At 39.0% G+C, this 17378-nt stretch overlaps 1 protein-coding gene across 4 annotated transcripts in view; it reads right to left on the bottom strand.

Annotated features, from left to right (window-relative positions):
- The window catches only part of Nalcn (sodium leak channel, non-selective), a 281079-nt gene that overhangs the window by 36320 nt on the left and 227381 nt on the right, over positions 1 to 17378 (bottom strand). For all 4 annotated transcript variants that reach the window (XM_085698170.2, XM_048422068.3, XM_087912334.1 and 1 more), the window contains 9 exons: positions 10365 to 10466; positions 9876 to 9945; positions 8453 to 8544; positions 8244 to 8366; positions 5498 to 5554; positions 4908 to 5028; positions 4679 to 4810; positions 3676 to 3843; positions 2015 to 2119 (listed from right to left, as the gene is read on the bottom strand). In XM_085698170.2, coding sequence (XP_085554296.1) covers positions 2015 to 2119; positions 3676 to 3843; positions 4679 to 4810; positions 4908 to 5028; positions 5498 to 5554; positions 8244 to 8366; positions 8453 to 8544; positions 9876 to 9945; positions 10365 to 10466 — 970 coding nt within the window. The remainder of the gene's footprint in view (positions 1 to 2014; positions 2120 to 3675; positions 3844 to 4678; positions 4811 to 4907; positions 5029 to 5497; positions 5555 to 8243; positions 8367 to 8452; positions 8545 to 9875; positions 9946 to 10364; positions 10467 to 17378) is intronic.

The raw sequence follows: 17378 nt of genomic DNA on the forward strand, positions 1-17378 counted from the left end.
TTGCTATGAAGAGATACGATGGCCATGGCAAGTCTTATAAATGAAAACATTTAATTGGGACTGTCTTGCAGTTCAGAGGTTTAGCGTGGCAGGAATCATGGTGACATGAAGGCAGCATGAAGACAGTGAGACACACTAGGCCTGGCTTGAGCTTCTGAAACTTCAAAACCTGCTCCCCAGTGCCACGCTTCTTCCAACAAGGCCACACCACGTAATTGCACCACTCTCTTGATCAAGCATTCGAAGATATGAGTCTAAGGGGGTCCATTCCTATTCAAACCACTGTAGTCATTTACTCCAGAATCAGCTAACATGTAAAGAGGGATCACTTCTCATGAAGTCAATTTCTTCTGAATGTTGCTGCCCTGCACAATGGCTGAATCCTTAAGTTTTCTTTTGAATCTCCCATAGATCTCACTGTTTCCAACAAGATGACAAAAGCATCTTCTCTGTGTTGTTCATCTACAGAGTGCTTTCCATCCCCCCATGAGTCAGCGGCCCTGGCTTGGGCTGGGTATGAGTACATAATAGAACATCATGGTGCTCTGAGGCCATCATTAATACAGTGAGTCACCCAGGATTCCCACAAAGCTTCAACTTGAAATGTTGTTATTATCTTTTTGGATTTTGTTCAGCATGAGTCTAAAATAACTCTTGATCCTTACATAAGCTCGTGGATAAAAACATCAGCTCTTTATTAATTCTTTCATTTGCTGATATGGTACATCACGACCTTTGTACCTGTACCATGTTCCTGATAATGTCTTCTCAGGTTAATGGAAGTTGTAGAATGTCTTTCTCCCTCTATCATGTCTGAAATCCTCGTATATTAGAATATTTATAATATTTTGCCTGGACAAGAGTCATGTTATGCTTGATATTAACCAGAGAGCTTACAGCTGAATCCATATTGGCCATATTTGTTAAAATGTATAATGCCAAACTTAGCCCTACTAATCCTTCTGGATTTGCACATTTTAATGGAATGAAAACATCATTTTATTTGGATGAGAGAGAAAATAATTTTGTTAGTTTGTACATCATCAACATTTGTTTGCTTTATTCATTTACTTGTAATATTAAAAGGAATCTCAAGAGAATGGGACATGGGATGGCAGAGCAGAGGTGAGCTAACATTAACCAATAAATAAATCTCCTTTTGTTTTCTATTAGAACACAAGAGACTACATTTCCTAGCCTTCCTTCATGCATGGTAAGGCCATGCTCTTTCTGTGGGAATACAGGTTATAGCAATATGGGCCCAAAGCTCTTTCTGGCAGAGCTGGTATCCTGCTCTTATTTGCCACAACAGATAAGACATGGTGAAGGGTAGATGCACCAGATAGAAGGAGCTCAAATACCTCTTTGGAGAAGAGCTGTGTAGCTTATCCAAAATGCAATACAAATATGCCATTATATAATAGTACCAGGATAGGAGGTTGTTACAGTTAATTTCCAGTTACTGATACTGACTGAAGAAAGAGGAAACAATGTTGCTGTGAGGTTATGAAAGATGGAATTTTTGTTGGGAACCTTGTGGGATGTCATAAAAGGGACACTTCTATACATTTAAAAGTGAATATTTCTTTTTTTCTCTCTTTTCTCTCTCCACTCCCCCCCCCCCTCTCTCTCTTGAGTGGGGTGAGGTGAGTGTCTTTAGCTGGTGAGTTTTACATGACCAGAGAGGAGGATCAAGCTAAAGAGAAGTTTCAGAGACTCTTCATTGTAAACATCTTAAATCCTATTAAATCCTAGGAGTTCAGGTTCATTGTCAGAAGTGGAATGGTGATTGGTGCTGGGACAGGAAGGAGGAGGAGCCTCTGAGATGTATCTATAATCTCACAGACCTTCTACCAGAAAGAGACACACTACGTGCTTACAATAAAAAAGAAACTTGTGGGGAAAAAATTTTTAGAGTTTGTGAGGGGGTTCCTGGTAGCCACTGGTATACATGTATTAAAAGGAATGGCAGAACTACCTTGGTTTTAAATTCAAGAAAGTTGAGAAGTCTTACCCTCCTGATAATGTTGGGATCGTTGCACTTGGCTAGCTTTCCAGCAAAGAGCTGGACCCCAAAGCTTGCAAAAACAAGCATCAGTGTCAACAACAGAATTGAGACCTGAAAGAAATTGGTGAGAATGTAAATATCTTTGTGAAAGTTAAGCATTAGGTTTTAACAGTGATATTTTAAAAAGGATTTTTAGAGCATATTGTGTGAATCATATTTGTTTTCAACGATACCATCTGACTTCTCCACCACCTTTTACCTTCTTAAAATGAGAAAGAGAGAAACTAACAGTAGGTTTTACATTTTTAAAATGAAATAATATGGCTCTCATGCAAGAGAATGAAACAAGGCATTTTATATGATTTTTTAAATGAATACTTTTTAATTTAAATGAACAAAAAGAAATGTTAAAATAATTCTGTCGTTATCCATTTTCCCCAAATGGAGTCATTTTCTTACTAGTTGAGAATAGATTAAAGAGATAGTGCCTTTGCCTTCTTGTGAGCAAGGGCTCTTGTGCTGGGGAGCATTTTGTACACTGTGACTCCATCTATTAGTTGTCTTGGGCTCCCTCTGCTGGCTGCTGCTTTTATTTCAGCAGAAAAAAAAAAGAGGTAAAAGGTGACTTCTGTGGTAGCTGCAGAACTGCACTGGATAGAAAAATCTAAACGGATGTCGTAAGTCATCCAAAGTGCTCTTCAGGAGAAAGACACGGTGTGGCTTCCTTTCAAACCTCATCAGAAGTTCAGAGACTCGTGTACGTGAACTGCTGGGGAGGGTGACAGTGTTTTTTCCTTCTCAAGAATCCATGTGAAAAGCCACAGTGTTACAGCCTTGTACAAAAAAACCCTGGGTCTTTTAAACAAACACACCTTTAAAAATATAAGCAATTATGCACTTCTTGTACCATCAGAGCATAGTTGTCAAATACTTTCACACCAGCTAAAGCTGCAGCTGAGCTAACACTACTTTTTCTAGAAAACAAGCATCTGTCTCTCATCCCGTTTCTCATACACAAGCAGAACTCATCCATAATAAAAGAATTTTGTGATCATTCTTCTGGAAGACGGACACAGACTGAGCAATGAACCTCTTATTTTGTTTTATTTCCAGCCTTATTCTTAGAAGGCACTAACAAAATGTTCACTCATCATGTTTCCCCTCGGATCATATTTGTGTTGAATGCTATTTATTGAGGCTGCTGGAAGTAAGGTATGTCTTTATTCTGTGTTTTAAAATATTGTTTTGCTAATAGTTCTAAGATGGAGGAACAGAGTCTGTTTTCCACGTCCGGTGGGACACACAGAAACCAAATGCACCTTTTCTCAGTTGCATTCACGAAGTAGATGGGCTTGCATTTTGTTATCCTTAATGAAAAGAAATCCCAGAGTAGAAACTGAAGTCAAATGAAAAATGAAAGAGTGGATCCTAGCTGTGGTTTGCCATGCATCGAGCTTACAAGTGTTTCTTAGAATAAAATAAGTCAGCATCAGTGGGTGGAGTTCCTGAAAGAGTTTTCTTGTCTCCTTTCTAATCCTCTAACAGTGAACAAAACTATATGGACTTGCCCTAGCTATCCATGTCTCCCTTTATCCCCTGGTCAATGAAATGATAGGACAAGATTGTAGTGAACAACAAGCAGAGAAGCAGAAGGGAGTTTCACATACCAGAAAAATTTCCTTGAAGCCACTGAAAAGTTCTCGAACAACTTTTCTCATTTGGGGCACCAGTTTGAATATCCGCAGAGGTCTTAGGCACCGAAGCACCATCAGGAGCTGGGCTCCTGACTCAGCAGGCACATTTTGGGGCATCCAACAAAGAAATATCAGGCTCACCTAGAAGGAAAAGTAATCTCTGGAATTTATACTGTCTCTTTTGCTGTGCACATTTCTTTCCATTCAGTGGGGACGCCATGAGTTTCATGGGGGACAGACACTCATAGGTGTGCACACCATCTGCTCACAGTAAACAATGAGTTTATCCTATGCCTGCGGAGGGATCCAAAGAAAGGCCTCTAATGTATGGGGTAGTGGGGGTACCCACTCTGTGTCTGTGTATTCCCCCCACATCCCACCTTGTGTTTTATCTTACTGCTCTCTTAACTTTGTCCTACTCAGGTACTATTATGGGATTCTTTTCACCAAGGACACTTCAAGGACATTGATGATTATCAACATGCAACCTCCACTCAAAGAAATTCTCCTTTTTCTTTCATTGAAAATAAGAAATTCCCAAGTCCATTCCAATAACTTCCCAATTTAATTGAATAGAACACTTGAATGGCTACCAGTGATAGTCAGAATTGCAAAGGATTTGATAACAAGAGGTTCAATAATTACTGACATGATTTATTTGACACAAATATTTTTGTATTAAAAGGGTCATAAGAATTATGGGATGTAAACTAGTTTGATGCTTTAGATTTTATTAATGCAGTCTCATCCACACATAAAACTGCAATTGCTATATCTAACTATATCAGTAGATATTGTGATACTTTTATGTACATTATTTGTTTAGATTTCATGTTCATACCCTTTATTTACATATAATAGATCACTATAATTTATTAAAGAATTTATGACAACTAGACCTCAGACATACCACTCTTGTATTAGGGGATGAAGAAAACTATTACATTTTGATAGTTAGAAAAGAACAAAAACTTACAAGATAGATAAATATGTCCATGACACCACCAAAGTCCCTGATGACAGCGGTAGGAGTGAAAAACAAGCCATCTGCCATAATCTTCAGATTAAGCTCAATGCTCATGAATATCACAAACACATACTCAGCAATCTGAAATGGGTAAATGGCACTTTGGTTGTGACAAAAAATAGCAAAAACAGGACAGTACTTTTCTACTGAGCTGGGAGCTAAGGTTTCTCCACAGTACCTGTAAAGTGGGTGCGTGCATGACTCTCCGGAAGGGAGATTCAAACATCATGGAAATACAGGAGCAGATGGTCACGGTGATCATGACCCAGTCCAGGTAAGTGACCAGTCCCAGCAAATCACTGCCAAAGAACAAGCATAATTGAGAAATGCAAATGCTCTACTCGTGTTTACAAGGGCCAGGGACCATGGCTTTGGTGACTCTATCATGACCAGTGTATCTAAAAACAAGCCTTCGATGGTATATGTCATCTATATATGGTTTGTGTCTGGTGTGTGTTTGTGTTGTATGCTTATGTATTCATTTGCATATGTGAAGCCCTGAGGTAGATGTTGGATTCTTTTTCATCTTATATTCTTAAACCTGTGTTTCTCATTGAACCTTTATCTTCCCTCCAATTCTAGGATTATATGCACAGGAGATTATATCTAGTTTTTTTAATAAGGGTGCTGGGGGTTTAAACTCAGGCCTTCATGTTTGCATTACCCACTGAGCCAACTCCCAAACCTAAAATTCTGTATTTTTATGAAGCAGAAAATACCACATGTGAAGTTCAGATGCACAGGGAAGAGAGAGTTTGTCATGCTTACTAAAGCTGGTGGTACTTTGTGTTTTTCACAGCTCCCGTGACAGGGTCTGTTTTTGATCTGTAAGAGAGAACAGTGTATAAAATTCTTCAACACAACAAGCATGTTAGTAATCACAAGCATCTTTTCATCTGAACTTAGTTTTATAACGTCTATAAAATGACTATTATTAGCTATGTTCACACCACTGTGGAAGGCAGAGACCACTGGATAAAAGAAAAATCAAAAAAATTCTCAATATCTTGGTTTTAAATTTGAGACTCCATTCAAGGATTTCTGGCATGACTTATCACAAAGTTAAACTTCGACGTTTGTTTAGAAACACTAATTGAAGATGCGTGTGTTGCTAGTTTGAGGATGTTCTTCATAATCATTTAGATAGACACTCCATCAGTTAGGGAGAGTTCTTCACTCCCATTCCATTCTGGTCCTGTGGAAGAATTAGTATGGCTTCTCACTGGAAGTGGATTCCTAAGGCTTAGTTTTGGGGACCCTGCGAGCCGTTGTCAGTGAGGCCCCGGTAGTCTTTTTATGTGCATTTCCAATTACAACAAGGTCTTCATCAGTCCACTCAACTGTGTGACTGACAAAAGGAGAATTACAGCATACTAAATGAAGTGGAGAATTAGTAATTAGATATTAACATGTAGGCAGCCAACAGGGTAATTCGAGATGAAAACCTCACTTGAGCACTGATCAACTTCCGCCTTCTTTTTTTCACTTGGCCAAAACTCAGGGAACCTTTAAAATTATTATTCCATACTTTAAATAGTGAAGGCTTTTCTAGTACAGCAGAGGGACAATTGAATAGTGATCAGGAGAGAGTCACAGACTAGCTGGCGTCCTTGAGTAAAACCATCATCCTCAGACCTAAATGTCTTCCTTGGTTGGCGGGGAGGTCTATTAGTTACTTCCTTATTCTGTGACAAAATGCCTGACCAAAGCAACTTAAGACATAAAGTGTTCATTCTGGCTCACAACTCAAAGGTATAGTCCATCATGGGGGTGGGCAGTCATGGTAGCAAGAGCTTGGGGCAACTGGTCACCTTGTACTTGCAAGAGGCAGAGAATGATGAACATGAACACTCTGCTTACTTTCCCCTTTTTATTCTGACTGAGACTTATGCCCACAGAATGAGGCCAGCTCACAGTTAGACTGGATCTTCCTACTTATCATACCAAACTAGAAACCATCTTAGACATACCCAAGGTTTGCACCCAAAGTGACGCTGCATCCCAGCTGACGACCAATATCAATCATTGCAGAAGGGTGTATACAGTGACACATAGCCTCCTGTGGTACTGGGACAGTTTGTGCCAGCTTTACAGAGAAGATTTAATTATACAGAGAGGTGGTGTAAGCAAGAGGGATTGTTCTGTGATGTGGTTATGAAGAACTGGAGCGTCAAGTTAGAGATGTCAGTAGTGTGTGTCCTGAGTCCTGTGGAGTCCCGGTTCACTCCAGGCCTTTTTCCTGCAGTGCAGAGGCTATTTCAGGGTACATGTCTTCACATGGGCTTCCTCTTTGTGGGTTCATGTCTAAACTCCCTCTTCTTAGAAGGAAGTGGGATACTGGATCAGTACCATCTTAAGGACTTCATTTTAATTTAGCTATGTCTTTAAAGTTCCTGTTCCCAATCATTGGTACATTATGAGATAATGGGGGTTAAGACTTCAACATACAGATTTCTTTTGAAGAAACAGTTGAGTGTTCAACAGGTAATGATATTATATGATATAAATTATTAACACAGAATATCTGAGTACTTTAATGAGGGCACAGGGAAACACTAGAAAGTTCTCCAAGTCTCTCCAAGTCTCTCATGTATGTAGATATGTGTTATGGTGGGGGGATGCACTTGTGTTTATGCGGTGAAAGCCAGAGTTCAGCCGTCATTCTTCAGGCGTATTCTACTTTGTGGTTTAATATAGAACCTTTCACTGGGGCCTGAGGCTCACTGATTAAGACTTTTAGCCAGTGGGCCCCTGGAAGCTGCCTGTCTCCAACCCTAGTGCTAGTGTTACAAGTGCCGTGCCATCACGCCTAGCTTCTTACATGAAGTTGGGGATCAAATGTAGGTTTTTCAGGCTCACACTACAAGTACTTTGTCCACTAAGCTATCTTTCCAGTTCCATGTCAGGACTCTAAATATCTGTGATACGTACTTAAAATAACACTAGACAAAAATTCCTTTTATCCATCGGTTGGCTATGATATTTGACTTAGGACTCCTCAGACTTACACAACAAGAGTGCTTACCCATTTCTTTTACACTGGTGGGGTTGAGATAATGGCTAGTAGGTTTTCTTCTCATAACAACTGGTAAAGCAAACACTAGAAACACTTTGTTCTATGACAAAGGTCTTCATCAGAAAGTACAAGTCTGACAGAAGCCTTCAACAATAAATATCCTTAATCATGTCGCTGATTTTCCTTTTCAATCAAGGGAAAATTGAAACTGAACAACACTGACATACACAACTGTCAAAAATATGCTAATGCACAGGGTTGTTAAACACTTTATCAATGGGAGCATCCTACAAATGTTACCTGCATGAAACCTTTATTTTCCACCTGTTCGGGAGCTCGGCAAAGAGGAGCAAGATGATTAATTAGCCCACTGTTTATTTTGTGATCCCATTAGGCCTACCCAGTCCGTTTTTTTTTTCTTCCTGTAACAAACTCCCTGCTGTTCACGGGACTCAGGCCAAATACCTGGTCCAAGCTCAGTAAGTGGCCCATACTTACGCATTGAAGCGTGCTCGGACCACCACGCGGCAGAAGTTTCTGAATCTGTGCTCCCGACCCACGATGAAGAGCGGTTTGTCGAAGTATGGGTGGTTCTCTCGAAGCTCCTCCTCTTGCACTTTCCTTCAAGCGAACATTTGCGGGATTAGAAGAAGGCCAAAGGAAAGAACCACTCCCAAATGAGAGCTTGGGACACAGCCACGTGGTACCTTTTCATCTCTGCTTGCTCCTTCTTCTCCTGAATCATCTTTATCTCGCTGTCTTCTCTTTGCGCATTTCTGTATCGCACTGTATTTGAGTGCTAGAAGTAAAAGGTATATGTACAGTGGAAGACTTTTAAAGGCTTAAAAGACTATTTTTAAAATTAAAAGCAATATTTCTATTTCTAAATGCATACTATATGGAGACTATAACATATATGATAGTTATATTTCTATATATATACATATGTATAACACCATATGCATATTGTTAATGGCCATGAGCATCTTGACAACTGAATTTTCCCTTTAAAATACAAAATGCTTAGCACATACACATTGAAATTGCATGATGTGCTAGGCCCTATCATACTGCTTAGGTTATAGAAAAGGATTAAAAAATTAAATCAGAATAAATAAGTTAGAGGATTTTAGTGTTGTATTTAGAAAAAAAACTGAGGTTGTTGAAATTTTTTCTTAGTATTCACAAAGCCCTGGGTTACACCCCCAGAAGTGCATAATTTGGGTATAGTTGTAAAACTGTACCAGAGAATCAGAAGTTCAAGGTAATCCTCAGTGACATAGTGAGGTTTAGATCAACCTGGGCTATTGGAGTCCCTTTATGGAGTGTGTGTCAACACACATCTCCAAAGCCATGTTCTTACTGGACTCTTACATAGACTGTCTATTTCTACTAGACCATTTCAACAAAAGAACCAGGAATCAACAAATATTGCTCATGATTAGCTCTTGGTATTAAAGGTCTCAATCTTCACAGCAGACATGGAATGACAGACTAGATTATATAAATACAACCCACAGGACCCATTGACAGTCTTAAGTATATACATATGTTTTTAGGAATGACCACTTAGCATTGGATACATAATTAGGGGGATCATCCCTGCAGAAAACAGACTCTCCCTCTCCCGGCAGCCATTGACTGCATGTAGTTTCTCCATCTATGGGTAAGGCCTTGTGAGATTCCCCCATCTACACTGGCATGTCAGCTGGTATTGTGTTCAGCTCTTGCTTATGCCCGCTCATTGGTGAGATTCCACCGGTGCAGTTTCACAACCTGGTCCTCTGTCTCTTACAATCTTTCTGCTCTTCCTTCCGCACGCTAGCTGTAGGAGCCGTGTTGAAGAGGTGTCAGTCGGGGCCAGGAACACACAGCCAGTTGTTCTCTGCATTTTGTGTCACTCGTTTTAACTGAGACATTTGTTCTGCATGGGATGTCTGTATTTTTTCGGGTAATGATCTATTTTTGGTTCTTAGCCATGTAATTTACTACCTGAATTTTCAGATTCCATCTGGTTAGAAAACATCTTAACACAATATAAAAACTTAGGCATGAGAAATGTCTAATCAATCATTTAAATACACATTCATAATCAAGTTTACAAAATCCAAGGCATATCTTATAACTCACGTCTTGAGTTAAAGTTTCAAGAGATTTGCCCCTGCTGATCCTCTGGCTGTTGGATCCATGTCTTAGTGACCTAGAACAACCACAGTCATCTTGTCAAAACATCTCAAGACCAATTTTTAACTTCTAGTCAATAGTCATGAGTAAAGGATTAAGTTTCCTGATGTATCAGAAATGACTCGTTTCTTTGTTAAGCACAAGCTTGTGGTCTACCCACTGGTCTTTGATCCCATCTAACAAGTTTTCAGATATCTGTTCTTTCTGATCTTGAAAGTGAGACTTTGGCTATCACCAAGGAAAGAATCTTTGAAGTAAAGATTTTTAAATCTTTGAATCAGATAGGGAATTCCTTTATTGTTACCACCAGCAGCTAGAACCAGGTCCTCACCATGCCTGTCTGCCAACCAGGGTAGAGGCCTGAGCTTTGTACTGAGATACACTTGTAAAGTCTTTCCTGGATGTCTCTGGAGTTCATCTTCCTGGAGTATTTACCTGCGTTCCTGGCGGATGTGATGCTGCACACTCAGGATTGACCTCTCCTTTGCTGGCTGCCCCTCGAATGATCCGCTCAGCATGCGCTGTCGAGTGCAAGCTCTTGCAAAAGAAAGAAACCCTAGATAAATGCATGGTTTGTACACTCAGGATGAATAATACATTACTGCTCCTGGCTCTTATTAATTTTAAGTAAACACCAATGATAAGGCAAAATACAGCCAATAACACATAGAGGAAAATGATCTTTAGGCTATGTGTCAGTAACACAAAGTAGAAATTCCGCAGCCAAGAGAAGCTAACGGATAAACAGAAAGCAGCCTCCTTGCCTTCTTCCTTCAAATTACCAGTACAAAATGATGAAAGCTATTCTATAGGGATTATGTCAGCAGCAGGGTTAGTTACGATATTTGTTTCAATCTTAAACATGGAGGTCTCTGTAAGCCCTCAGGGAAGGTTCTTTTTTTCCACCTGGACCCCTGGAATTATGCCATACATCTTCAAAAAAATGTTTGAATTCACTTAGTGCTGCTTATATGTGCAATGCTTATAGAATCATCTACTGGAGAAATGTGTAGTATTTTTGTTTTCTTTTTTGGTTCATATCTCTGAACTTACTTATTTACTTCTTACTGCCCTTCTCCCAGAAGTATCAGTTGCCAATAGCATCTCAGGTAGGGGTAGGGCTTCATGAAGCCCTTGCTGTGGTGAGAGGTCACCTTCAGCACTTATTCATTTCTATATCTCGGTATTATTGCTGCTAACTCTCTCTATGGCTGTTTTCCCCAACTGTGCCTCCTCCACACCTGTGCAAAATTAAAATTAATGCCTTCCCATCATCACTCTTTCCTTGAGTCTATTGTTTGACTAAATGCTTTGACATCACTTTCCTTTCATGGGGCATGCCTATAACAATTGAATTAAGATACTAGGTAAAAGCCAGTCTTTATAAGCTGAAAACCAAGAGCTACTATTCTTTTAGCAAACTGTAAAATATTTATTGGAGTAAAGGCACTGATTGGGGGCAGATACAAAAAGTATGTTTGAAAGTTTCTTAAGGAATATCCTTCTACCCAAGTATAATGCAGGATTCTATTAAAACTAAAAAGTGAAACTCTCTTCAAGGCGTCTTCAAGGCATATTCTTTGTAGCTTAGAAAGTCTATTTATCTTTCAGCATTGTCTCATAGGAAACAGGTAAGGATATAGATGAAACATTTTTTTGTAGATAAGTTCATTCTTCTAAAAACATGTGGAAATTCTTACTTCTGCTGTACAATAAAAACAGAAACCAAACTAATGAATGGAGGAAGACTCTCAGATAGGAGGCAATGATTCTGGAACAAGAGGGGGATTAGGAACACAGGGGTAGAAAAAAACCTGAAGAACAGTACTTTGGTTTGGAGACCACTTGAATAAAAAAAAGAAACAGGATGAAAACATGTCATGTTAACATGTTCCTATACATTAAACAGATTCAAGCTTAAGCTGTGCCATGTTTGTTGGTCATGTAAAATGTCTTGATATTTTGGAAAGCAGTAATAATGGGGGCAAAGGTGTTTCTATTGATTGGATGTGGAAAGATGAAGGATGTTGGTCTACTCTCCCTCCATCTCTTTATTTAGTCTAAGTCCCTGGCCCACGGTGAATATCACCCTTATTCAGGATTGATCTTCCCACTTTTGTGAATGCTCTCTAAAATTCTATACCTGCCATTAAAGATAGAACCAAAAGTTTGTTTTCTAGGTGATTCTAAGTGTCGTCAAGTTGACAATCAATCAATATAAACCATCACCCAGTGGCTCTGGAAGAATCTCAACTTATCCCACATCTTGTGAGGCTCTGACTCCTATGTGTAATCATGCAAAATGTATAGAAAAAAATGTTTCATCAATCCAAGGACATTCAGGGTTGTCAGAGGCCCAAGGCTAGGGAGTCAGCTATGTGCTATGCCCAGATTTTTCATCAAAATTATAAGACATAGAATATAGTGTTCAAATTTCCAAGTTTGGAATAATTTGTTATATAGTAAACTGGTACCTAACACAGTTATTTCCATATACTTAAACCTTTAACTTCCTATTATTCATCAGAAAAAGATTAACACAGAACCTCAGTGTGACTTCCAAAGTCTTGTTGACTTCTTCCTAATTTTACCCTTTCCGATTTTTTTCTTTTACCAGAAGGGATTTCATTCTCTCATGGCATTCTCTTTGGCCACTTAGCTCGACACATAGAGCAGACTCTCAAAGTTCCAAGAGAGCAAGCAAGGTTGTATTTAAGGTTTGGTATTTTTTTTCAGCCCGTGAACAAAGAAAGCGCTCTATCAGTATTTGATTAATGAACCTTGAAATGCTGCAAAATCAAATATTTTAATTTGTCTGACCCATTTATACTTGCAAAGAATGAAAGCCACAAGTAAAATAGAATGCCTTGGTAGGCACTTTTTGATAATCTTAACTTTATTTCAAGGTGGAATACTGCATCACTCAAGATGAATAGACTACATACCTAGAGTAGATAAGACATGGAGACAGTAATAAGAAAAAGGATACCTCAGATGTTTCTTATCATAAGTAGAAAATTCGTTTTTATTAGTGTTGTCTATGCAAACTTGTGGAGGAGCATAAAGGCTGATAAGGAGCTGACTCTCTAGGAACAGAACTCATTTCAATCTCTCAACCTAAGAGCAGTCCCATCACTGGGAACTGGCTCCCCATGTATCTCATTTTACAGGAATCTTTTGGCAAATGAAGGACTCAGGAATGCGGGACATTTACCCCCCAACCTGACAAATGAATGTGCACATATTTCTAAGTGAAGGATGAATGTCCTTAAATGGCAAGTTATAATTTGCCAGTATAAATTTTCACTAACCTTTGTGTGTGTGTTGGCCTCATTGAAGGATACAAGAATAGTCTTGGGAAGAAAATATCAATTTACTTGCTGATCAGAGAAAAAGCAGAGATGATCATATCAAGAAAGCACTTTAGTCTTCAGGCACAGTCTCTACTTCTTTGAAGAAACACTAGACAGAGTAGAGATGGCAAGGTCTCTGTATCTTCCCAGCATCTTTTCCTAATGAAAAGTCTGAGAAGGCTGTGCAAGTTTCTTTGTAAACTGGTGGAAAACTGTGTAAACAAGGGCTCTTTTAGGAAGTCTATTTAGTGGTTTAATATTAAAAATAACAACAAGAAAAAGCCCAAGTCTGCCTGCCTGGCTTCTGGAAGTGAGAGGCACAAGGGTCTGTCTAGTGAAAAATAATGAAGTCTTTTGTCTTGTGTGAGCGAGGAGACCCTCCATTATGCAGGCATATGTAATCTCTTTATTCCTGTTCCCTGGAGGAGAATTACAGAGAGGCATTTTCCTTTTCCCAGTTGGGGTTAATGTTATGCCCTCTCTACCTTTGAAAGTAAAACAAGATGAGGACCCCTGATGATGACTCAAATGTGGGAATATTCCTCGGCAAACACACATTCCCAGTTGCAAAAATATTACCCCTGGTTTCTTGCCAAGCCTTTGAAAAAAACATATGAAAGATTGATTCTTTTCCCCCACCTCCCTGCATTGCCTTTGTGGTGTGGAATTTCAATTGCCCCTTATATGACAGCCACATATATAATCTTTTTTAGGAGCTGGGAGCAGAGAATTGTGTCTTAAGAAATTGTCTCTATTTTTCTTGACATTCCTCCATCAAAAATATTTTTAAATTGGCCCAAAGATGATGGGTATAAGAGTGATCTTTGGAGTTTTATTAGCCTTTAAACACCACTAGTGTTTATAGACACAGTAGCAGGGGGTCCTCTGTTCCTTTCTTTGTTTTCATGTCTTCTTTCTTAATGTTCCAGAACAAGGGTGTGGGAAAATCCTGCACATTCTATAATGAAAGAGAGGCCTAGGAGTCTTCAAATTATTTTTACTCATTATAGAAGAGTTAGATTACATGAGACCATCTGTAGTAAATGTAATTACCACCCAAAGGAATCTCAATGTGACTTTGCAGAGCATTGAAGTTGAGGGTTTTCACAAAAATTCTGAGCTCCACAAGGTAATATGCTTTAAAGTATTATCAGATGTTGGTTAATGTGATGTAACTACATCATAGACAATGGGTAAGCAGTCCTCTAGTGGCAATTATGTAAAATCGTGAGTGGGTAGGAGACAAGAGAAGATAGAATGGGTATTTCCTGGGACTGGCTCCTACCTGACAACATTGGGGTGACAGTGTGATCATTCAAGGTGGAGGCAACAGCAGATGGTAATGGGTGAGCCCCTGGTGATGGGCTCTTGCTGAGATGAGATAAAGTTACTTTTTTTGTTGGAGTAAGTACCCAACTCTTTAATTCAGCCCCATCCTGAGTGGAAGGATATCATTCTTAAACAGAGCAGCAGGTTAGGTCTTTCCATTTCTGCACTATCCAGAGAAATGTACTTGCACATAGATAAATAAATGCATGAACAACCAATATCTCATTGTAGAATGAAAAGAAACCCTCAATGCCTTTATCCTACAACTTGTCATAGGTAAAAAGGAAAATCAATTAATGGGAAACACATGCGTTTGAAGTGGACCTATTGAAGTCCGACAAATAAAATATATAAACCCCAAACTATTCACTGGAGTACAAATTTTGAAACCCAGCTACTATCTCAAAAGCATATATATTATAATGGAATGATGTAACTTTGTGTGTGTGTGTGTGTGTGTGTGTGTGTGTGTGTGTGTGTGTGTCTGTAGTGAATGTGCATGAATGTGTATGTGTGCTACTTGCATGTAAGTGTGTGACTTCCTCTATCCCTATTGTTTACTGTTTTGAGACAAACTCTTTCACCAAACCAGTAGATTCTCATTTGGGCTAAAATATTTGGCCACTGAGCTCTTGGGCTATTTTTTTCTCTACCTCTCCAATACTTGGGTATAAGCATGCACAATCATGCCTGGATAGCTATATCAGAGCTGAGGATTTGGACTTGTGTCTTTAGATTTTCAAGCAAGCACTCTTACTCACTGAGCCCACCCCCCGAAATTTTTATAGTTGAATGCAAATAAAAAATTCGAAAATGTTATATAACCTGTACAGTCAAATTTCCCATAGACATGCATTTTGATTTTCTATATTATTACTTTGTACTCCAGAGGCAAACCAATTAGAGCAAGATCCTATTAAAATAACTCTCATATTCAAACTCTACCTTTCTTAGGATGCTGTGTGACTGGAATCATCCAGTGTGAATCACTTAGTCTTTTAGACTAACTACTTATGAATAGTATGCAATTAAATTTCCTCCAGGTCTTGATAAGGTCTTTTCTTTTTAAGTAGTGAATAATATTCCCATTGCTGGGATACGCCACAGTTTATTTTATCTAAAATTTTCTTTTCCTTTATTTATTGTTATTATCATGTGTGTGTATATGTATGCACAGTGTTTGTGTTTGCATGTCAGCATCATAGTGCATGTGTGCAGGTCAGAGGATAGCCCTCAGGAATTGGTTCACTCCTACTCAAGTTTTGGGACTCAAAACTCATGCAGGTTTGCACAGAGAGGGCTTTTTACCACTGAACCAAGTTTGTGAATTATGAGTAAAGCTACCCTAAATGTCTGTGTTTACTACAGGTATTTCCATCAATATGTGTCCCTGTAGGTCTATAAGGAAAGTAAAACTACCAGTAGCAAGATCTAATCACGGTGACCTCAACTCACAGCACCCTGATAACTCTTGGGTTTAGCATTGTTACAGCCATATTTGGACTTTCCCCCAAATAGTTAGACATCAGACAGTAACTCAAAAGAAAAATAAGTGTTTTGGTTGCCACAGGTAAGATAACACCCAATAAAGTATCCCTACAATACATTCCTTTAATTTGACGTTCCTCTCCATAATAAGACCTCCTCTCCATAAGGAGGGTATGTTCCTGGAGGCCTAGCAGATCTCTTCTGCATGCTTAGCAGTCATGTTAGCACAGTCCCATATTTAGCCTGCTTTCGTGCCTTATGCCTCGGTGCCTTCTTTGTATTGTGCATGACCTTTATGGTTTGGGGCTAAGAATAAATAGGATAAGCACAGTGATGCTGAGATCATCAGTCTGATAGCCAGCTGAGATGTTGTTGAAGTGACTGACGGGCAGGTGGCATTTACAGCATGGATACACCAGCAAAAGGAACAGTCATGCTCCAGGAAGGATGGAACAGGACAGCAACAACAACAGGTGGTTAAAATTTAAAAATTGCTTATTTCTGGAGTTCACTACTTTATTTTTGACTGTAGTGACTGATATTTCCAATGAAAATTATGTGACTATGGAAGGGAAAAACTGTATTTACATTTTATCACTTTGAAATCTTTGCTATTTTTGTTTTACACAAATATAAATAGATACTTCACATTTTATTCTTTCATTTTATAGTTTCTGAATAAACTTAATTGTATCTATGTCCTCAGTTTCTTTATCTATAAATTGTGTCTTGTAATTAGTTTTCAAGACTAGTGTCAAGAAATGCTAAGGCAAAACCACAAGTAGGTAGTCTTAATAGATAAGCATTTATGTCATTAATTTCCAATACTCTTTTCTTAAAACTTTGGCTTATTCTTGCTAAATGTTGATTATAAAATGATTATTGTTGTCTCAGGAGATAGAACCAAACTGAGTGCCTCAAGGATTTCTGTCGCTTTTCTCTCATTTTCAGGGTCATTCGGGGTTCCTCCTTCCTTCAGCTGGAGCTCACTGACAAGGAGATTGAAGCCACAGAGGGTAGAGGTGGGTGGATGGGATAGGTGGGATGAAGCCACACACTTGGTTCCTCTCTGTAGTGTTATGTACACTGCCTTGCTAGACATACGGGGAGCTGCAGAGAGAAAAACATGACCTCATACAAGTTTGTTGAATGGGAGGGCTAACCAACAAGATGGTGCTTTGAAAAGCAGACATTGCTGAATGGGAAAAAGCAAAAATACTACAATGCCTGACACATAGGAGATGCCCAGAAATCCTCGATGGATGGAAAAATAATCTAT

The sequence above is a fragment of the Myodes glareolus genome, chromosome 12, assembly GCF_982192425.1.
Source record: "Myodes glareolus chromosome 12, mMyoGla1.1, whole genome shotgun sequence".
NCBI classification, from domain to species: Eukaryota; Metazoa; Chordata; class Mammalia; order Rodentia; family Cricetidae; genus Myodes; species Myodes glareolus.